This window comes from Artibeus jamaicensis, unplaced genomic scaffold (genome assembly GCF_021234435.1).
Source record: "Artibeus jamaicensis isolate MK-2021 breed Jamaican fruit bat unplaced genomic scaffold, CSHL_Jam_final contig_3109, whole genome shotgun sequence".
Lineage (NCBI taxonomy): Eukaryota > Metazoa > Chordata > Mammalia > Chiroptera > Phyllostomidae > Artibeus > Artibeus jamaicensis.
In genome coordinates this window covers 1,002,267-1,025,085 of record NW_026521716.1, presented here as the reverse complement: position 1 = coordinate 1,025,085, position 22,819 = coordinate 1,002,267, and the positions used below count along the sequence as shown (strand labels likewise).

Genomic DNA, 22,819 nt, shown 5'->3' with positions numbered 1-22,819 from the left:
TTACACAAACCCACCCACCCAGGAATCAGTGCCAGAAGGGCCCAGTTTGATTGTGGGAAGCGGAGGAAGTGACTGAAAACTGGCAGAGAGTGAAGCAAAGGCCATTTTTCCCTCTTGGATCCTCCCCCACGCAAGCGAGACCACTAGTGACCTGAGATGCCCCGCCCTGGTGAACACCTAAGGCTCCGCCCCTCGCTATGCGCCAGGAATGCCAAGACAAAATAAAATGGCCCAATGAAAGAACGGATCAAAGCTCCAGAAAAAATACAACTAAGCCACAAAGAGATAGCCAACCTATCAGATGCACAGTTCAAAACACTGGTAATCAGGATGCACACAGAATTGGCTGAATTTGGTTGCAAATAGAGGAAAAAGTGAAAGCTATGCTAAATGAAATAAAGGAAACTGTACAGGGAACCATCAGTGATAGGAAGGAAACCGAGACTCAAATCAATGTTTTGGACCAGAAGGAAGAGAGAAACATTCCACCAGAACACAATGAAGAAACAAGAATTCAAAAAAAATGAGGAGAGACTTAGGAACCTACGGTACATCTTTAAACGTTCCCATATCTGAGTCATAGGGGTGCCAGAAGGAGAAGAGGAAGAGCATGAAATTGAAAACTTATCTGAAAAATAATGAAGGAGAATTTCCCCAATCTGGCAAAGGAAATAGACTTCTACGAAATCCAGGAAGCTCAGAGAGTCCCAGAGAAGTTGGACCCAAGGAGGAATACACCAAGGCACATCATCATTACATTAGCCAAGATTATAGAGAAGGAGAGAATCTTAAAAGCAGCAAGAGACAAGGAGACAGTCACCTACAAAGGAGTTCCCATCAGACTGTCAGCCGATTTCTCAAAAGAGACCTTACAGGCAAGAAGGGGCTGGAAAGAAGTATTCCAAGTCATGAAAGGCAAGGACCTACATCCAAGATTGCTCTATCCAGCAAAGCTTTCATTTAGAATGGAAGGGTAGAATAAGTGCTTCCCAGATAAGGTCAAGTTAAAGGAGTGCATCATCACCAAGCCCTTATTACATGAAATGTTAAAGGGACTCATCTAAGAGAAAGAAGATAAAAATATGAACAGTAAAATGACAACAAACAGTTATTAATTGGCGGGAGCCAATTCCTCACAATACTTACATTATTATATTATTTTACATTGCATTATATTTAAAGTAACATGTAGCTCCAATATGCTAATGGCTCTGTTCCTCCCGAGAACCCCAACTCATACAAAGACAGAGGGCAAGGCCGTGAGGGCGTCCACCCTGTGTGCCCACGCGGCCTTGACCAACGTTCTGAGAACCTGCCCTGCCCTGCAGGACAGACATGCAGGAAGAACTGACCTGTGCACGGTTACCGGCTGCAGTCCCGGCTGCAGGGCCAACGGCAGCCAGCACCTGTGTCCCGAAGGACGCGTCCACTGTGGGGCAGTGAGCGCTGCAACACCACTGTAACCCAAACGACCCAGGAGCGATCCACCCACCCGCCAGTGACAGGAAGCCAGCAGCAAACATTTCCCTGTTTGCTTGTTTTCACAAGGAAATTCCCGAAGGACAACCCAGGGAAACCAGGACTAGTGGTTACCTCTGTGCCAGTTGGGCTCGGGTGGGGAAGACTTTTCCCCAGGCGCTTTTTTTTTTTTTTTCAATGAGCTCAGGGCATGAAACAGCTCGGCCGCCAACACAGGCATCAGGCAAGGATGAACCAGCCAAAGACTGTGCACCGGCCGTTCCCCTCCCTCCCCACGGGTAAGAGAGCACCGTGACCCATCCAATGTCACCTGGCCCAGTGCCCCAGATATCTTTTTTGACATTGATTTGATATGTGAACCATATTAACGATTTGAACATAGTCCCTATTCAAAAACAAGAGATTTCGTCCGTCCTCAGCCGCCTTCGGTGGGTTTGTTCATTGCCGTGTAGAAAGGGGCCGCGGGGGTGGGGGGGCATCTACTCTGGTCAGTACTGTACTCCCCCAGCCTGGGAGAGGTCTGACCCCGGGGGTGCTGGGGAAACACAATTGGGGTGAATGGCTGACTAGAGAAACTACAAACAAACTAAAAGCAAGAAAGGACAGACACCAATGCCCACGCCCTCCAGCTGGAGTCTCATAAAGCAGTTAAGGAGGTAGGGCCAGGGCGGGTGGTTTCTAATCCATACTATAGGGGACGGAGGGGGCGGGTTTCAGAACTATATATATAAACCCGATCTGTTCTATGTAAAAGACATCCCTAAAATAAAACTATGCGATGTCAAATGTAGAAAAATCTAGAACACGTAGCAGACTGACCGTTGTTACTTCCAGAGCAGGGCAGTTGGCTGGGGGGTGGGAGGGAGCGGGTGACCCGGGGCTTCTGACTAGTTTCTATTTATTCCCGGGAATGCACTTACTGCCTGGGGAAAATCAATAACGTTCAGTCAAGAAAAACAGAACGGAAACGCTTCTCCACCACGCGGCTTCCATTTTGTAGAGGCGCACGAAATGGGAGTCCGAAGAAATATCAAATAGCACAGAAAAGCGAAAGGAAATACAGCCGAGCGTTATCAGGAAGTGAGAGCTCTGGCGACTTTTAAAAGCTTTCTGTTTTACAGTACAGTGTTTTTTTCTCTTTCTCCAAATGACTACGCTTAATTGCGTAATTTTAGAACTTAAAAAAGAGTGGCCCGAGCCGCCAGCTCCGGAGGCAAACTCCCGCTGCAGCCCCCTGGGGGCGCTGGCCGCGGCGCAGGCGGGTCCGCCAAGGCTGGCTGCCGGTGGACCGAGGGCACCGGAGCAGGAAGCCGCGCGGCGGGTGGGTGGGGGCATCTACTCCGCGACGGACGCAGAGACGAGGAAGTGCTGGCTCTGCGCGTGTAGGGGCGCAGGGCGGGCGCGATCTGAGTTCCCTGGCCAAGGCGCTCGGGGCCGGGTGCCTCCTCCCTGCGGGAGCGCACTCGGGCCGCCCCCACCTTCCCCATTCGCCACCCGTCGTCAGCCAAAGCAGTTGTCACAACTAGGCCCGCGAGAGCTGGTCCATCCTGTAGTCTGACTCCGCCCCGCGCACGGGCCCGACGACCTTGACCCGAAGCGACTTCCCGGGACTCCCTCTCCTGTCTCCTCCCCCGCTCAACTCAGGCTGACCGGGGCGGGGCGCGGCGCCTAGCGTGCCGTCCCATCTTCCTCCCCTCCCACCCCAGCTCCTCGTGCGCAAAAGAGGGGCTCAAAGGGAGCCTGGGACTCAAACTGGGCTGTGGAGGGGCGGGGAGAGGAGCCAAAAGCAAGCGGGGAGAACGGAGGAAGCTGGTATGGGGGGGTACATCGGGGGGCCCCCACTCCACCCACCTCTAACTACCCCCAATGGCAGGACCTGCGGCTGCGCATGGTGCCCGGGACCTTGGCCGCGCCCTGGGCACCAGCCCCACCTCTCCGGGCCTGAGGCGGGCACCCAGGCGGGCAGGGGTGGGGCTGCAGCACCGGGATCGTCCACCGAGCTTCTTCCGGCGAGAAAAACACACATTCAAGGGAGCAGGGCAATTGGGCGGGTTTTAACTGCAACCGCACCCTCCAGTCTGCAGCTCCGCGCTCACCTCCGGGCCGCGCCCGCCTGTCGCTTCCTCTCCCAGCACCCAACCCCCGAAGTCCGCCCTCCCTCCTATCAAAAGCAAGTGACCTAAAGGAAACAATTAGCTTATCCGGCAGCCAATAAGAGCCCAGCCAATTCCCCTATTTTCCTTTCCACAAAGGTTCTGGCCAGTTGGCCGAGTCTGGGTCATCAGAAATGGGGACTCCGCCTCAGTTCCGGATCTGGAGGGGTGCGGGGGAATCCCCTCAGATCTTAGAAAAGGCGGGTGCCCTGGAACCAGACCCTATGGGAGGAGCGGGAAGAAGGAGGAAGCGGGGATCAGACTATTTGGGGTCATCTGGGAGGCTTCTTGGAGCAGCTGGTGTCTAAATTGGACCTCGAAGACTAAGTAAGCATCTTCCAGGTGGGAAAGGAGACAGCCATTGGGTTATATTTCAGGGTCAAGATCAGAATGGGAGCTCTGCACCCCATTGCACCCCCAGCAGGTGGGCGGGCTGGTGAGTGAGAGCTTCGAGCACCCATCCAAGGAGGAGGGGTGGATGAACAAAGTGCAGTCCGTCCAGCGGCAGGGAATTACTCAGCCACAGAAAGGAATGAAGCACGGGCTGCAACTGGGTGAGCCTTGAACTTGGGCACAAACTGTTCTGGGATTAGAATGTGGCCATGGTTACACAACCTTGTGTATACGGTGAAAACCACTGAACCGTACACTTTGAAAGGGTGGATCTCACGGTGTACGTGAGTCATGACTCAAGTAACACAGAAGATTTTTTTTAAAGGGAGAAGGGCTGTGGGCAGAGCTCCGTGGACCCGGCACCATCTGCTCACTGCCCCATTTTGCAGTGGAGGAAAGTGTACCTGCTCTGGGCCTTGCAGCTGGGCAGGGCTGCAGCCGAGCCAGCACCCAGATGCCTCTGAGCATCTGGAAAGTGTCCTGGTTTACCCCGCCTGCCTTCCTGGCATTTAGTCCACAGCCAGGCACAGAGACGAAGGGAAGGCATTCTACGCAGCGGGAACCTCAGGATCGGATGCCCAGAGGCAGGAAGTGGGACGAGGTCCTGAGTGGAAGACGTTCACGGAACCCGACCAGCACAGGCTGGGGTGGGCTTCTTGAGGTGGTTTGGAGACATGGCCAGCTTCATGGACAGCAAGAAGCTGTCCAGTTGCACGACACCGGCACTCAGAAGGGCCTACGGTGGGCTTTGTGCTTAGTGGTCACTGAGGGTCTCCGCATGTTCATCTTGTGCTGGACCTGGTGATCACATGGCTACTGCCTGGTGATCCCTTCTGCCTGGAGCCACAGAGTGCAGCCGAGGCGTGGAGGCAGGGAGGTGAGCTCCAGCTCACCAGGCGGGCCAGCCAGGAGTGCGGCCTAGAGACCCCTGCAGAGGCCCCGCTGCCTGAGGATTTGGGAGGATCAGAATGGGGACGCCAGGTGACAGGGTGGGAGCTCCGAGGAGGGCGAGCAAGGCTGGGACAGAGGCAGCACCAAGGCGGGGGGGTCAGAACCACATCTAGGTTGGGGTAGGGGCAGGAGGAAGGAGACCATCTGAGGACAGGTCCCAGGGGAGGGAGGACCTGAGGCAGGGGTGACTCAGAGGTTCAGGAGGAGAGAGATCTCAGGAGGGGACAACGGGCAACAGGGAAATGCAGCAAAGGATGGGGTCCGGGGGAGGTGGCAGGTGCTGGGGGGTCGGTGAGTTTCCCGAGGACCTGTGCATGGGCTGGAGGAGGAGATGCTGGGTGAGACGGGGCGGGCAGGGGACACCTGGGACCCCCCCATTCTGCAGCCGCCCCCTTGTCAGTTTGCTGCCTGGCAGAGCAGGTACTCCGAGAATACTTAAAATTCCCACAGCCGTGCTCATTTATTTGCCCCCCCTCCAGCCCCTCTTACACAAGGAAGACCTTCCAGGGAGGGGACTGTGGGAGCAGAAGTCAGGGGGCACTTGCAACCCAGCTGGTACCTGGGAGCAAGGAAAGCAAACATCACTCGCCACCCCTGAATTCAGAATCTGGGAATGTCTGCCACACTCCAGCTGGGGTGTGGCAGAACAGAGACAGTGTCACAGTGTCACAGCCAGGGCTTCCCTCCCTTTGAGGTGTTTTTTAAGGAAAAGGAAAATGTTTGAATACATTTGAAATCTGAGGACAGCAGCATCTGCAAGTAGAAAGGCGCCATACAAACTGTGGGTCTTGGAAAGCAGGTCCCGTGGTCTACCCCGTGGCCTGGGCGGGGGGTGGGGTGGGGCAGAGGGACAATCTGGCGGGACTGTGCCTGTGGGCTCGGATGCTGTCCTGGGGCAGACAGTGTCAGACTCGAGCTGAGTTGATCTTGGGTGTGGGGACCCCTCCAGGCGTTTCTGAGCAGAAGCGGCAGAAGTGAGGTGTCTGCTGTTGGTTTTAGGGGGGTCGCTGGGAGAGAGGCAGGAGGGCGGAGGCACAGGCGGGTGTTTCCTGGAACAGAAAGGCAGACGCAATCCAAGTTCTTCCTCCAGGAAAACAGTCTCCGAGGCGATAAACTGTAACTTTGGGGACGCTTCTTCTCAGAGGCCAGAACCCTCTGCGTTTCTGTGGGACAAAGTCCACCAGTCAGCATGTCGTCCCTGGCATGGAACTGGGGCCGGGTCACAGACACACTTCCCGAGAGAAGGGGCCGGGGCCGGTGAAGGATCTGCAGCCACCCCTTTGCCCTATTTCCAAATCTCAAATCGTTTTCCTTACCCTGTGGGGGCAGAAGTCTGCAATGGGCTTCGGGAAGTCCACGCCCGGATGAAGCCAGTTCCCCGGGGCATGTGGCTGTGTGTTTTTCTGGCAAAAGCACAGGTAGCTGTCCTCAGAGCTTCAAAAGGTCAGTGACCTGCACGACCCATCCCCGCAAAGTCTGAATACTACCGGCCCTGATTCCATATTAGCTGCCAGCTCCTGCTCCGTCCCCAGTGCAAGGATTTGTTTGCGTCCTGACACAGCAGCTCCTGTCACACTCTCATGCGGATGGATGTTCAGGCAGCTGCTGAAAGAGCTGGAAGCATGTCAGCCTGCCCCCACCGCTGAGGCCCAGCGTCCAGGCTGGCCCGGCCCCGGCTGTGGGCCAGTCAAGACCCCGACTTCAGGGCAGGCCCACAAAGACGCCGCCTGCTCGATGCCCAGCAGGTCACTGCGGTCACACCTAGAAGCTCAGGTCTGGGCCAAGGACGCACTGCCCACGTGGGCTCAGCGAGTGGGGCCTCAAAGGTCACTGGGATTGGAAGAGGTCACCATGGTGACCTTTGAACTATTCCGACCTCTTCAAAAAGCCCGAAAGGGGGTTCCCACTCATCTGACAGTTCCGACTTGTTGGCTGTTGGCTGCCACAGCCCCCCTTGTTGTGGGGGCTTGGCGGTCCCGGGCCTGAGGCGGGAATCTGCTGGAGGAGTTAGCTCCGCCCGGCGGAGGCGCTCCTTTTTCTGATCGATAAACAAGGAAGTAAGTTTACTGTTTGCAGACAAAAGCTGTTCAAACTTGGACTTCTCAGAACATCGTCCCGATGTGCCTGAGTTGGGGGTTTGCTCCCAGGTCGGGCATACATGGGCGTCACCCAGTCAATGCATGCATGCAGAGGACAATGGACTGATGTTTCTCTCTTAAATCATCAATAAAACAATTTAAAATCCCACGGGCTTCACAGAGAAAAAATCATCATCCTAGCTAATGTGGACAAATTGGGTTCTAGGATGGAAAGTGTGTGGCCTCCAAAAACTGGCTAAATCCTCATTTAAAAAATATTGTACCCATTTATTTTTAGAGGGGAAGGGAGGGAGAAAGACGTCAGTACGTGAGAGAAACACAGATGGGTTGCCTCTCATACGCCCGAGACTGGGAACCTGGCCCCAGGCACAAACGTCCACCAGTAATTGAACCTGTGACCTTTCAGTTCATAGGCCGGTGCTCAATCCACTGAGCCACACCAGCCAGGGCTGAATCCTCAATGTTTTTTAAGTGAGAAAACAGGCCAAGGCAAGGCAGCGAGGCACAGCCACCTGACGGGAGGCCGGGGCCTGTGCACGCCAGGCACTGACCTGGCCACCGGGTGCCTCCTGAGGGGGCCAACGTCCGGCCGCCGCCCTGGCCCCTGAGGGTGGTGGATGCTTCCAGGTGCAGAAGAAACCACGTGGGCTCCTGGCTCTGGAGGGGAGGAGGAGCAGGGGAGGAGGAGCGAGGCCGGGGAGGGGCGGGGCGCACCGGCCTCCTTCCCCACCTCTGCCCTGCAGGGGCGGGTGCTGGCAGCTGGCCTCCACGGCTCCCCTCCTCCTAACTCTGCCATCTCCCCGGGGGATCCCGGTGTCTCAGCTTTGTCAGTTCCTCTTCATTTCCTGGCTACCCAGATGGCTTCGCCATGCCACTCACAGTCACCGCCCCACTCCTCTCTCAACCATTTTTAAAAAGGCCTGACACATGGGTGGCAAAGAGCAGCCCGTGTGTAACCTCGAGCGTGCAGCTCTGTGCACGCCTTCGAGGGCGCTCGGTCAGGGCCCGTCACCGCAGGCACACGGGCACCCCTTGCCTGACCGAACACACGTACCTGTGCTGTGTGTTTGTTGTCTCTCTTTTGCTATAATGGGCAGAATCCGTCCATGCTCTATGCGTCTTGCTGCTTATTATTGCTACACTTGATGCAGAAACCACCGTTTATTTATCCATTCTGCTGTGGAGGGATGCTGACTGGTTTCTGGAGCTTTGTCAGTTTGAGCGAATCTTCTGTAAACAGCCCTGGGGAGTCTTGCGTGGACACGAGCTCTCATTTCTCTCTGGCGTGCACCCAGGAGGAGGATTCTGGGTCAGAGGGCAGGCCCATCCCACGAAGAACGCATTTTCTTTGTTGCCACAAGCTCCTTTCGCCGGCTTTGTTCGGTGAGCTCGCACCTGTATTGCCCTGCTTTGTCCTCACCAAACCCCAGGGATGCTGGCTGAGCAAATATTATTAGCAAACATTATTACCACCCTTGTGTGCAACAGACAGTATTGTACTCACCACCTCCAGGGATTCAAGGTTCAAGTTCAGAAGGGCTCAGAGCTCTGGGGAGGGGAAGGAAGAGCAGAGCTCTGCGATTACTAAACTGTTTCCTATGGGCAATGGCAGCTGCGCTCCAAAACGGCTCGCGCACTTTTGGAACCCGCAGGGCGCTACCTGCCAGACGGGCTGGCACGAGAGAGAGAAGGCTCGGCTGTGCCCTTGGCAGGCCCGGGGCGTGTGCGGGGCTCCCGTGCGTCCTTCCTCCACTTTCTGTGGGGCGTGTTTTTAAAAATAATCCTTGTCTTTTAGAGACTCGTACTCAAGAACTAGTGGACCAAAACTCTAGGATTTCTGGGTTTGCTTTAAAGAAATTAGTTGGGGGGGAGTGTGGGAGGGACACAGACAAACACCTGGGCCCCAGCTTAGCAACTGTTGAACTTGAGTTTGAGTTTTTGTTACATGGGACTTTATTATACTAGTCTCATTCATTTTTTATATGTTTAAAATTTTTCATACAAAGATACATATTTAGAGTAAAACAGGGGATGTGTCTTAGTGATAATAAAAACATGATATGCATTTAAAAAACTTTTAAAAAGATTTTCTTATAGCCATAATAGGAAGCTGATGAAATATGTTCATTTCAAACTAGGGAAGAATTAGGGGAAAAAAAGCATAAGAAAGACTTCTTTAGTTTCTGAGGCTGACTTGGGAATATTTTGGGGTCTGGAGGGAACTCGGGATGGGACGGCTCCTGGCTCCCTGGGGTCTGGCTTCTCAGCTGCACCCTGCCACCCACAGCCAGGACCTGCAGAGCCAGGCTACAGGGCAGGAGAGGGCATGGGCACTTCCAGGGGGTGGCTGGAGTCGCCGCAGAGCTGGGCCACTGGGGCACAGGTGACGTGGGCGCCAGGCGCAGTGACCCAAGTAGGTTCCTGCCCCACCATGTCTGCAGGTGGCACCGAGGCGGTGCTCAGGGAGGGCAGCAGGATCCCGGTCGGCTGCCAAAGGACTCCTGAGGCAAACCGGACTCTGAGCCAGTCCCAGCGGGGCATGTGACAGAACTCAGAGTGAGGCAGAAAGCGACCTTGGGCCCGGACCTACAGGCAGCTGGGTTCCCCGAGACAGGAAGGAAGGGCATTTGAGAAGAGGGTGATGGTCCGTGGTCCGAGGCACAAGCCAGGAAGGCCCACGTGCTGGGAGAGGCGGGCAGGTGACCCCAGAGCGGCCAGGGCAGGTGCAGCGAGGCACGCAGTCGGTGTGCTCTGCCCGGGGTCACCTGCCACCTTGGGCGGCGACATCTGCGGGAGCAGGGCCAACTTCTACCTACAAAGAAACACAAAATATTTTTAAAAAGCTGGTTTGATAAACAACCTACTCACAGGGTTTTCTCTTTGATTATTTGTTGATTTTAGAGAGAGAGGGAGAGAGAGAGAAACATGGATTTGCAGTCCACCCACTCGTGCTTGCTGGCCGACTGCTGTGTGCCCCTGACTGGGGGTGGGACCCGAACCCTTGGCTGGGGTAACGCTCTAACCCACCGAGCTACTCTGTCAGGGCCTCTGACGTGCACATTAAAATAGGAGCACTACCTGCCCCCACCTTTAGAGTTGGCGAAGATTAACCAGAGGGGACCAGGACAGGCAGCACCGCCAGGCTCCGGAGACAAGGGCACTCCCACCTGTGGGGAGGAGTGAGCTCACCCAGAGGGCAGTTGGGCAAGTGGCACCCAAATGTCACCAAATGCTCTCCTGTGCTTGCCCATTGACTGGGCTGCTTCACTTCCAGAGGTAAACAGAGGAACTGGCATCGCACTCCCTGCCCCAAGGCCAGGGTGGCTTCATTTATACCTGCAGTGGGGGGGGGGGGGCACGACATGGTCCATGCCACTGGGTAAATACTACGAAAGACGCAGGTCATCGCAGCCTCCACAGGAGCTCTGTCCACGACAGAAGCCGAGCGGAAACAAAATTTTACAAACACAGGGTATCTTATGAAAGGACACAGCCGGCCCCCTTTGCTGTCGGGGCTCTATTTGCCGAGCAGGCCTAGGACCTTGTTAAACACGACGGCCGTTTTTCTCTTCTGAGCCTGTTCCCGGGGCTGGAAATTGAATTACTAGAAACAAGAACAGAACTAACGCTCCCCATAGCCGCAGGCAGAAGATGACAGCAGAAGAAACTGCAGCCTCGGTTAAGATGTCCCCACCGCCCAGGGGCCTCGCCACAGCACCCTCACCCTTTTTAAATCCAATTACAATCCAGTGAAAGCTCAAAGCCCCTGCCCCTCCGTGCTGATGCCCCTCTCCTTTCTTGGAAAGTGAATAAAACCCGGGATCTCTACACTTTCTTCTCATTGTGAATGCTTTCACAGCTGGTGTTGCCACCCCCCTAACGTCCCATGACCTGGTTGGAACCGTCCGGCAGTGTGCACCAACGGTGAGCTGCGGCCGTGGCCATGGCCGTGGTGGGGTGGGAATTGGACAGGACTCCCATTTTCTCTTCCAAACCCTTCTGCGGTGCAGACCAGATAAATCAGACAGAAAGAGAAGACAGAGTAGATTTTTTTCACAGCCAGAAGGAGATTGACCTTTTGGAGAGTGAAGACTTTCTTCACGAAAACAGGTGCATTTATGAAGCACCTGCTGTATGCAAGCCCGCCTGCTGGAGCCTGGGGGGACACTGAGAACCAAGATGCAGGTGGCTCACCGGGTGGGAAGCACGGTCTCCCCAAGACCCCCTGTGGGCCCCTGCAGCTGTGCTCAGCCTAGCCCCCCGGGATGGCCCAGGGGGTTCTACTCCAGGACCCTCTCCTGAGCTCAGTGGGTCACCTGTCTGTCGGTCCAGCACCTGTCAGCACCTCGGGCCATTTCTTTCCTGGCATCTCCTATGCTTCAGGTGCCTGTAAATTAGTTTATGAAATCTTACCAAAGCCTGGCAGGGAGGTTATTTTCTAGCCCGGTCAGATGAGGAGGGGGGTCTCAGAAAGGTCATCGGAATTACCATTAGCGTGTTGGCCCACTGAACCACACTGCCTCTGGGTCCCATCAAGTCCCTCCGAGGATAAGGTCCAGTTTGGGGCGTGGGCCCAGGGGTTAACCAGGGGACCAGTGTCGGATCTGTCTTCTTAGTTGTGTGATCATGGGCACCTTAGTGATCCTCACCCCTCAACCCCCGCCTCCCCCCGGGCTGGGATCAGCTATTTATAGGGGTGCTGCGAGGATTACCCTGGGCAATGCTTCTCATGGGCAAGCACGAGCTGGGTGCCATGCTATGCGCTCTGATGGGTATGGCCCATGGGTTGGACCATGTTTCAAATGAGGAAGCCGAGGCTCGTAGGGTGACGAATCTCGTCCTAGGCTCCATGCTAATAGAGGTCGAGGTGGTGAACACGTTGGGAGCCCGAGTTTCCTCACCTAACCCGCTCTGGGGGACGCCCCGCCCAGGGCCCGCCCTCCGAGGCCCCGCCCCTCCGAGGCCCAGCGGGGCCCAGACCCCGCCCACGGCCCGCGGGGCGTCAAGTGTCACCGCCCGCCGGTGCCCCAGCCAATCCGCGGCGGCCGGCGTCGGAGGCGATCCGCCTCGTCCGCTGTCCTCCTGCCCCTGGCGCCGGATCGCTGCTCGCTCACTTCGCTGCCGTGCTACCGCCGCCGCAGCCGCCGCGCTCCTCCGTCCTCGGACTCGGTAAGGCCCGGCCGAAGCTGCATGCCGGCGGGCGCCGCCCTGCGGGCTGTGGCGGGGACTGCGGCGGCCGGGACCGGGGCGTAGGGTAGGGGGCGGCCGCCGGAGCCGGAGCGCTGAGGTGAACCCCCAGTATTCCTCTCGGACGGTGGGGTCAGTAAAGAGCCCGAAACCGGAGCAGGGTAGCGACTCCCCAGCCCCCTCAGTGTATTGGGTCTGGGGTCCTCCTCGTGGTCGGTCTGCAAGCGGGCAGGTCCCTTGCGGTGGTGGAGGGGATGCTCAACCCTCTGGCCTTGGCAAGAGGCCTCCGGCCGGGGGCCGGTCGAGCCATCGGCTTCTGTCCCCGCCCCACCTCAACCCCACTTCCCAGGAGTAGAATGAGTCAGGGGGTCAGCCCCAGCGTCTGTCGACCGGCCGGCAGGTACAGTGCAGGAGAGAGATGGAGGGATGCTTGGTTTTCCGGACTTGGCGGGACGCCTCTGGTCCCCGACCACTTGGGCCGCAGGCGTCCTTCGTCATCCAACCTCACTCTACAGAGTGGGTTGGGTCTGGGTTACCACGGTCGGGTGCAGGAGTCTGGGGACGCTCGGTTCCCCCTCCCCCCAGGGCCCTCCCCCGCATTGCAGCCGTCGGGACACGCCCTTGGCGCGGGTACTCCAGGCACTGGTACTGCAGATGTGGTCTGAGCGCCCGCAGTGGACGGGATTAGGGCGCTGGGCTGGGGTCCCCACTTGCGAGTGCCCCGCCCTCTCCCGTGCCACGCGGGGTCCGTGGTAGGTGGGTGCGAAGAACCTGCCCAAGGTCGCGCGGGACCCGGGAGCGGCTGCGCCGGGGCGGGGGGGGGGGGCGACACGTGACCTGGACAGACCTAGCTTGCGAGCTTGACTCCCACGAGCCCCTAACCCCAACTCCTTACGGGAGCGGACAGGTACTTCCTTTCGTTTTGGTCGAAGGGCTGTGTGGATCAGCGTAATTTATAATATAAATAGTGGTTGGCTTTCATGAAAGACGGAGGGAACAAAGATGACGGCTGATCTTATCTTAAAAAAAAAACAAAACAAAACACCGACACCAAAAAGTCCCAAGTCACCAGCTTGAATACAGAACAGATTTAAAATTCCCTACTGGAGAGAGGAGTTTCAGTCCCACTGTGCTCCATGAATTGTTAACATTTCCAAGGGCAGATTTTTGTAGGAAACTGGTAACTTTGTAAGTTATCAAATAAAATGAAAATCAGTTTAACCTTTTGAAACTTGTACTTCGTTTCACCATTTCTAGCACAGGCATCCGGTTTCTGGTCATTCCAGATATTCAGGCATACTTATTTCCTTATAAACCACAAACCAAGTGAATAAAATATGGCCGAACACACTGGTCTGTTATTATGCCAGCAAGCATCACCCTCCCTTACGTTACTTAAGGCGACCTGCAGTGAGTGAGTGCAGTAGAGGCGAGGGCATTAATGCAGATAATGCTACTGGTGGAGGTCAGGAGTGTCTGATTGGAACTGAATATCGCTTTTGTATTGCTGCGTGCCCGGGGAATCTTTTCGAAAGCAAATGTCAGGCTTCCTTCCGATGCAGCGAGGCTACACTTCACCTTGCACATCGATCTCCATCTGAACAGCTGTTTGAATCACACAGAAAACAGGGCCGTCCTTGGGAGTGCGCAGGCTTTGTATCAGAGTAGCAGAAACTGGCATTGTACACAAGCCAAAATAACCTTTCCAGTATGTTCTGAAAACAAACGGCGTAACCCGGAGGTGAAAGGAAGAACCCTGCCATCGCTGTCGTCCTTGGCCTCGACCGGGGCCACTGGTCACCGGCGGTCAAGCGATGGCCTCCCGGGAGTCCTCGGGCGAGAGCCTGAGCTTACGCAACCCTGGCTCTGCGTGCCCATTCATAGAAACACCGTTAATTAATGTTTCCTTGTGCATCGCAGCGAGCCCCTACCGGACGCACTCCGGGCTCGCAGGCGGAGCGGTGCGGCGTTTTTTGGTGTGGAATGTCACCAAGCACGCTAAGCTCTTCACTGTCCCCAAGGTCGACCCCGCGGGACTTGGCCTTCCCACGAAAAGGCTCCGCGTCTCGCTCGCTGTCGCCTGGGTGGCAGCGCTGAGGACTCGCACCAGTAAGCTCCGGAAGGTTTCTCCAAGCGCCGCGGGTGGAACAGGATCTGAGCGCCCGGGTCGCGCCAGCTGGGGGGCGGGGCTCGCGCTAACCTTTCCCCTACTTTTCTCAGCCGTCACGTGACTCCCGCGGCGGGGTGGTGGAGGGGGGTGGGGCGCTTTGGGCGCAGTTGCTGGCCCAGCCTTAGAGAACGGGATCCAAGCGAGTAATTAGGCTGCCTGAACTCCAAAGGCGGTGGGAAGGTGGCAGGCGGAAACGCGCTCTCCCTCCGGCCGGGAGCTGGTTCTGCACTTTGATCAGGAGCATTTTTTTTCCTATGCTGGAAAAAATGTTTAGTCACTGTGCATGGTTATTATTGGCAGATCAGAGTTCTATTGCCGGTGGGAGCCTGGACTTGCGTTCCGGACGTGGTGGTGCTTTTAAGAATTAAGTTGTTCTCTAAGCTAGTATGTTTAAAGTGTGTTTCAGAAATAATCTCATACTTTACCGAGGCCTCTACTTTCTTTGAGTGGCTTCAGCCAAACTTGAGCTTTTCCTGCAAGAACTTTTCGGTTTTAAAGACCCGACGAGCTCAGGGTGTAGTGTAAGGGGGAAGGGGGGGACCACGTGGGGACACGGAGCACATTTGGTCTCCTCGCTTCCCCAGTTTTCCTCTCCAGAACATACCATGGTTAACAGCTTCTTGGACGATTCTAGAAATGGGTCAGGTTGTACAAGGAGTGCTTAAGAACAATTACTTAACACAGTGCTCTGCTTATTGATTTGTACTATTTCATTGTCTTGGGTGAGCCTCACCTTCTACCTCAAGCAAATATTAGGTGGAGGTTGGATTCCTAGCAGGCCCCGGACTGGGGCCAGCTCGACCCTTTCGGTGATTGGGAGCCTCCAGTGCACGCAGTGTCCGTCCACCTTTGCTTTCCTTCTGTGTTGGTTCAGTTTATGCCCCGGCTGTTGTCGGAAGCAGACAGCTGGAAGAAGGGGTGCTGCTGAGGGAGACCTGCCCTCCCTGGTGCGTGGCAGCGTAATTGCCACCTGAGGGTAGGGAAATCGGGTGGCTACCGCCCTGCTTCTGATGGATTATTGATGAATTGTTGGACGTCAAGTTCTTTAGGGTAATTAAGGAAAAGAATCTTCCTTCCATACTACTCATGTGGTCCCCCTCAACGGCTCCTAGACTGGCCTCCCTCCTCGTTCCCACGAGCCAGAGCAGCAGTAAGGGGTTTGCGAGACAGACTACAGCACGCGTGTACAGCCTTGTCCTCCTGGGTGCCACCGGGGTAGCCGCGTGTGGCAGGGGTATGGCTTCTGCATGCGGGAGCCTTTCGGACTGCAGATGTTTCGGGGGGGTGACTGCTCTGTCCCCCAGGAAAAGGGACACTGCAGACTCCCTGCTCGCTCGGGGGGGTTTTCCAGGGGCCGTGGCCGCTCCTTTGTTCCTCTGGCTTTCTCCCCGGTGCCTGCAGGGGCCGTGCTAAGCTGTGCTTCCTGTGAGCGACATTTTTGAGAGGGTTCCAAGCACCATTGTTTACCCTGCAGGGGACACCATCCTGGTCCTGGCCCTGCTGTCAGCTGGGTGTGTCAGAGGCAGGTCCAGAGAATTGTGCAATTCTAGCGGGAAGAGGAACACACGAGGAGTCTTAGAGTTGGCACTGCCGTGTTGGTAGTTACTGTAGTTTTATGGGCGGCCGCAGTCACATCCTTTTGGTTCCAACGGGGTGACCCAACTTTCTATCTGGGCTGTGACTGTAGGGACCTTGAGGGGAGTTTTTTTAGGCGACTTGTGTAACTGCTTGGTCTGGTCGGCCGGAATGTGAGTTTGGGGGTTGGACCTGAGGCCGGTCCCCAGCTCTGCTGTTCATCAGCGGTGACCTTGGGCGAGCTTGGTAGCCAGGCCTTGGTCTTCTCCTTGGCGCAGGGGGAAGACAGCGGTCCCCACGTCAGCCCAGGCCAGGTAGTTCGGGGGCTTAGACTGTGGCCCTGATATGCCAAGGTTGTGGGTTCAGTCCCTGGTCTGGACACACGCAAGAATTAACCGATCAATTTATCGGTAAGTGGAACAACAAATGGTTGTTTCTCTTTCTCCCCTGCCTTTTCTCTCTCTAAAATCAAAAAATAAAAAAAAATTTTTTTAAGTATCTATTTCCTAGGCTTCTAGTGGGGATTACAGAGGCCAGTGCGGGCGAATGGGATTTCACTGTCTGGCGCACGCTGCGGAGTTTGGGAGAAAGAATGTTTTGTGTCTTCCTTGTTGATGGCGCAAAATCAGTGCGCCTTACCCACCCGTCCACTTGCACCTGTACCCACTTGCCGACCCTTCTGCATATGCCTCTCTCCTGTGGGTTGATTTGCAAGGCCATGTTGAAAGACTTCTGACCACACGTCCCAGTTACTATAAAGGCTGTGTTCTTGGCAGCGCCCCGTCGGCACCTGGCAGGTTTCCATGTTCCGTGTTACAGAGGTGAGCCCCACACCTCCACCTGGGCATGCGTTGAAATCTGGCATTACACTTTGCATTAATAACCTTTTACTTCTTTTCCTTCACCGTCCAGGACCTGGCTGGGGACCGCGAGGCCTGTCCTTTTCCGGGCAGGACCCAGGCCCGTCTTGTGAACGGCCTCTTTCTCGCAGTGCAGGCTGCTCACCTCCAGGGCGGGCGGTTTTAGCGACAAGGAATTGATGGCGGACCTCGGGGCGAAGTGACCCGATTGAAAGCACCACACAGACCTACCGGTTTCAGGGGGGGGCCAGGGGCGGGGTGTGCAGTGGCAGGTGGTCTCTCTGGAGCCAAGTGGGCTGTTTCCTCCCCAGACCATCGTTCCCCGGTCAGTGTTGGCGGGCTGGCGTGGGCCCCGTGATTGGATTGGAATAACGGGTGTCCTGCAGCAGCCGATAAGTGATGTTGGGGGATTGAAAGAGTCACTTAGCAGCAGCAGCCACCTGCCAGTAGGGCAGGTGACCCTGCTAAGTGTCACGGGCAGACTGCGGATTCCGTCCGTGGAAGAAACAGCCAAACCTGCGGCAGCAAATTGTTACGGGTTTGTGTGAACAAATCTGAAGACCTGCACCCTGGAGCAGAGGGAGGTGACAACTGTGATGTTGTCTCAGTCACCGCAGACGAGAGGTCCTCCCCCGGCTTTGCTGATGCATTTGGGACTAAGGGTGGGGGGGAAAGCCGAGGTGGGCGTCCGGTTGCAGGGCTGGACCCGCCCCGTCACTTCCGGGCTGGAAGCACTGTTCACCAGGTGGTGGGCCCTCTTGAGGGTGGTGACGGCCTATTTCAAAGACGCGCTCGCCAAGGTGCACACCGACCCTGGGCGGGGCTTAGGGCAAAGATAAACCTTTTTCTCTCTCCTCTCACTGTCTCTAAATTCAATTTTTAAAAAAATGTTTAAAAAGAACAGATCTTGTAGTGTTACAGAGAAATTGTCTGCCCTTTTTAGCACGTGGAGAAGCAACAACTCAAAAAAAATAGGTAAACCTTTTACTAAGAAGTTAAATGCCTGCCCTGGCCGGGAAGCTCAGTTGGGTAGAGTGTCATCCTGAAACGCCAAGGTCGTGGGTTCAGTCCCCGGTCACGGCGCGTACAAGCATCAACCAATGAGTACATCAATAGGTGGAATGACAAATCCGTGTTTTTCTCTCTCTCAAATCAGTAAAAAAGAAAATCATTTAAAAAACTATATGCCTGGGGTGTGAGGCCCCGGACTGCGACCTGCCCGGTGAGGAACCTGGGGCCAGCTCACCCGGCCAGGTCGCCTTCCACGGAGTTCTTTTTTCGTCCCCATCCTGTGTCCCCAGGCAGGAGGAGGGTTGGACGAGTCAGCATTGGGACGGGCCTGGTGTTTTCTTTGTCCGCTGTTCGGAGGCTGACCCCAGCAGGCCCTGGAACAGGGCGCTCCAGACCGGTGCCAAGTGGGAGGGGAGGCGGGGAAGGAGAACAGAGGCCTTGCAGCTGTGACCTGGCGAGGTGACCTGGAGGAGCTTGGGCAGGTGTAAGGCACAGCCCTGAAATAGCACCAAGATGCAGGGGTTTTTTATGGATTTTTAGAGAGAGAGGAAGGGAGGCAGGAAAGGAGGGAAACAGAGAGGGACATCTATGTGTTGTTCCACTTACTTACGCATTGCATTCAGTGGTTGATTCTCGTGTGTGCCCTGACTGGGGATCGAACCCCCAAACCTTGGCACTTGAGGACAATGCTGGAACCAACTGAGCCGCCTAGCCAGAGCAGAGACGTGGGTTTTTAAAAATTGTGACAAACAGGCCCTTGTTCTCACTCAGAGCATATGGTTCTGGCTCTTGGTGTTTTTCTGAGAGCGGATTAGCGAGAGGCGCTTAAGTGCCCTGGGGACCTCAGAGAATCTCCCTCCCTGGTGGCCTTCGTGGCTGTCACCTGGTTCCCATGCTCTGCCTGCGGGCTTCGGCCCCAGGGGTGTTCCAGGCCCAGAGTGTCTGTGCCAGGTCTCCGCCCGCCGCCCCCAGAAGTGACTTCTGGACCGCAGGAAAGCAGAGGTGCACAGCCCTCGGCACGCTGCTCGGCTAGAGGTGGCCTCACATCCAGAGGGGCCCCCAAGGCCTTCCCGGGCCCCCAGCCAGACCGGGGCGGGGTGGGCAGCACCCTGTGTCCTCCAGCACGCGCTCCTGTTGATTTGAGGGGACGGTGCCGGGCCAGGAAGAGGTCACGCTCTCTTTTGTTCTCTGTTTTCCCGTCTCAGCTCTTCCTTGGGACCGTTCTTTCCCTTTCTCTTCTCTGCGTTCATCTCTTTCCTTTTTTTCCCTTTTGATTTTGTCGTTCCACTTACTGATGCCTTCACTGGTTGATTCCTGCCTGTGCCTGACCAGGGATTGACCCACAGACCTTGGCGTGTGGGGACAACGCGCCAGCCAACCTAGTTGCCCGGCCAGGGCATTCTCTGCTCTTCTTGCCAGTACACCTGTTCTCCCCCGGAGCCATCCGGTGACCCAGGGCGCAGGTGCACGGTCTGTGCAGGCGGATCCCAGCGGCCATGCTGCACGGCTCTGTCCCCAGGGAAGCCACCTCTCTCTACTTAGATAGACCCAGGTGGGGATGGTGGGGGGCACATGCCTCTCCAAGCCCGCAGGTGTGGTGGGTGCACCCCACACAGGGGCAAGGAATGGGGCTGAGGGGCGTCAGTGCATGGGCTTGGCTGGGGGCCAGCCGTGGAGCTGCTGCAGTGAGAGAGTCGGCAGGGAGGAGGGGGACGACGGTGGGCCTCGGTCCCAGTTGACGCGTCTTGGTGTTCATGCGGAGAGACTGCAGACCTCGTGTCCAGTGTGCACAGGCAGAGGTTAACGCCCTGGGCAAGGCTCAGGGGCGCAGGGGGGCCTAAAGAGGGGCGGTGACCCCAGCTCAGAGGACGCGGTGGCGGGACTGCTCGCCTGACCCTCGGTGCCTTGCTGTGCCCTTTGCTGCCTTCCCGGGAGGCCGAAGGGATACACGGGGAGGCCGTCCAGCTGTCCCATGCAGGTGGCCCGGATCCAGACGCCGCCTGGCCTGCCAGCTGGCCCCAGGGCCCTTCCCCTCACTGCGGGCAGGGGCTCCCAGGTGGGAGTGTCTGGGGCGGCCGCAGCCTTGGGTCGGCCTGCTGAGCACCGGCCTGTGTGCCTTGCAGGAGGGGTGCGCAGGCGTCGCTGTGCTTCTCAGTGTGTGCGGTGCGTGTGCGACAGTCCTGCTACATAGTAAAACCTAACTGTCCTTCCTGATTGTCCCCATGTTTATCAACTGCTTGGCTCCTTCTCCCCAGGTGCTTGCCCTGGCCGCCCCCCCCCCTTCAGTCCTCGGCACTCAGGCCCCGGGAGGCTGACTAACAGGTTCATCTCCACAGGTGTCCCGTCCGGAGGGACCGGGTGGCTCTCAGCTGGCCCGGAGCCCTGGTCAAGACAGGGCACGTTGTGCATCTGGCCCTAGGGGTTTTCAAACTGGTCCAGGAGCCCTTCATTCTCTAGGGTCCAAGGGCGGCAGGAGGAGGGCAAATGGCTTTACCCGCTGACCTTGGCTGTGTGTTTCCATTTAAAGAAAAGGTCCCTAGTTTTAGGGACATTGGGATCCTCTGGCCCAGTGACCTGGGGCTGTATTCAGCCTTTGGTAAGTGGTAACAGCTGTCACCAGGTGCTCTGGTGGCTGTCTCAGGCCTCGGAGGCAGGAGACACCGGACAGTGCTGCCAGACTGCACCCGCGTCCGGTGGGAGGCGGCCAGGTGGCTGCCTGCTTCCCCTTTTGCTGTCGAGCCAGGCGCAGTCCGCCAGGTGCTTTCCGTCCAGACGCTGTGGGCCGGCCCCGGGCTGCGGCTCAGCAAACCCGCGTGGCTGGCGGGTGAGGTGGGTGCTTCTCAGAAGGTGGGTGCTCGGGACCACTCCAAGGGTCGGGAGCTTTGAAAAGCGCTCTCCCCGTGTGAGACTTTGCACCGACTGCTCTGGACAGGTTTGGTTTCACTGAACATATTTTAAGAAATCAGGGAAGATCAGAAACACAGAGAAGAGAGACCAGCCCTGCAGACCCCCATCTGGCCGCCAGTTCCCACCCCCAGGCCACTGCATACCTCTGTCCATCCGTGTCCCCAGCCCCAAAGATTCTGCAGCAAATCTTAGATGTGACAAAAAATAAAATCGCATTGGTAACTATTTCAGTCCATATCGCCAAGAGGTAGCGCCCACAACCTGCTGATAGCCACAGTACACAATGGCACCCCAAACCGTTTAACAACTGCCACCCCCCGTGCCCAAGGTGACAGTTCTTTGAAGGGGTCCTTAGTGTGAGTGGAGCACTAGGGTGGACACACGAGGGAGGGGACAGAGGACGCGTGCCCGCCCGCCCAGGTCCTGTATAGCAGCGGGGAAGGTTAAGGTGCATAAATGTTAAGGACGCAACCCTTCGGGTTCACGAGGCCGTGGATTTCTTTTTGTGACTTCATCGCAATATAATTCCAGTCCAGAAAGTCCCCCGTCTGGAATGGCCGTGGCGGTGGGTTTCAGTGGAGTCACAGGGACGTGCGTCCATCACCACGGTCGGTTTTGGAAAATGGTGTTGTCGCCCCACAAAGAAGCCCTCCCCTCTGAGCCATCCCCTCCCAGTGACGGTCCCCTCCAGCCCAAGGTGACCGCTGCTGTGTCCCCTGTCCCCATAGATTTGCCTGTTCTGGGCATTTCAAGGAAACGGGATCGCACGTGGCGTGGCCTTGCGTCTGTGGCTTCCTCCACGGAGCAGAATGTTTTCTGGGTTCCCCGTGTTGTGGCACGTGTCAGAGCCTCGAGCCTTTCTGTGGCCAAGCAGGAACACTGATGCTTGTGGAACGCACCGATGAATGAGAGCAGGGCGCCTTTCCAGGGCTGCTCCGGCACCGTGCAGGATGGGCTGCGATCGGGCTGGTTTGCCCTCTGTCACTGGGGGGTCTTCGGGACAAGTCTCCCTCTGCACTTGGCAGGCTTGTCAATCAGGAAAAATTGCGCGTGATGAGAAAGCACAGGCGTGCAGTTTTAGATTTCTTTATTATGGTTTCTGATAGGTGTTTTCCTCCCTTGGCTGCCCTTCTATCCCCCAGGTGCACTGTGCAGACAGCCCAGGAGGAGACGGAAGGGTGTGCCTGCCCACCTTCAGAAGGAGGCAGAGGGGCCGGCAGAGGTGGGGGCGGCTGTGAGGGGAGGGACAGGCTCCTGGGGCTTCGCGTCCCTGGGAGGATGGGAGGAAGCAGACAGGAGCCGGGATGGTGGGAGACAGAGAACCTACATACTGCAGATTCCAGAGCAGTTCAAATGAAACGTGTTCCACTTTGCAGCTGGCCCTGGGCCCTGTACTTGAGGGCCGGGTGAGTGCTCTGGTAACGGCTGACCCCTCGGTTGTGGGGTGGAGTTCGAGTTCAGTCTCGTCTTCCTCCCGCCCCGTCCCTCTGGCTTCCGCGGTGCCTAAAGTGGGTTTTCCAGAGGCTGAGGTGTTCCGAGTCAGCCCTGGTTCCCACCTGAAGATAAGGATTCAGGGCCACGGAGGACTCGTGTGTGGCGTCCAGGTGGCCGGGGGCTCCCGGACTCCGCCGATGGCCCCAGGGTCTCTGAGCAGGGGCTGGGTGGAAGCGGGCATGGGCGGGGCAGCCCCGAGCCACAGAATTCGGTCTGTTAATGAAGCCTGTGAAGTCCATTCAGTGGGGGAGAAAAACTTAAATCCGGAACAAATTCCACTTCTACACACAGGTTTTTCTAACATCTGGCGAGATGGTCCACCCTCTGCCTTTCTTTTCAGCGGATCGCCAAAGATGGCAGAAGCCCACCAAGCTGTGGCCTTCCAGTTCACGGTCACTCCGGACGGGATCGACCTGCGGCTGAGCCATGAAGCCCTGAAGCAAATCTACCTGTCTGGACTTCATTCCTGGAAAAAGAAGTTCATTCAATTCAAGGTTTGCAGACACTGGTTTAGGCCTCTGCTGCGGTCCCTGGGGCTCC

The 22,819-nt window shown here is 56.7% G+C and overlaps 1 protein-coding gene across 2 annotated transcripts in view; it reads left to right on the top strand.

The window, feature by feature from the left end:
* The first annotated feature begins 12,101 nt into the window (after window positions 1-12,101).
* The window catches only part of CPT1A (carnitine palmitoyltransferase 1A), a 44,471-nt gene continuing 33,753 nt past the window's right edge, over window positions 12,102-22,819 (top strand). Inside the window, exons 1-2 of one of the 2 annotated variants that reach the window (XM_037135204.2) lie at window positions 12,102-12,244; window positions 22,623-22,773. In XM_037135204.2, coding sequence (XP_036991099.2) covers window positions 22,633-22,773 — 141 coding nt within the window. In that variant the 5' untranslated portion in view covers window positions 12,102-12,244; window positions 22,623-22,632. Of the gene's footprint in view, window positions 12,245-22,619; window positions 22,774-22,819 lie in introns of both variants that reach the window. The other variant, XM_037135205.2, reaches the window with a different exon arrangement.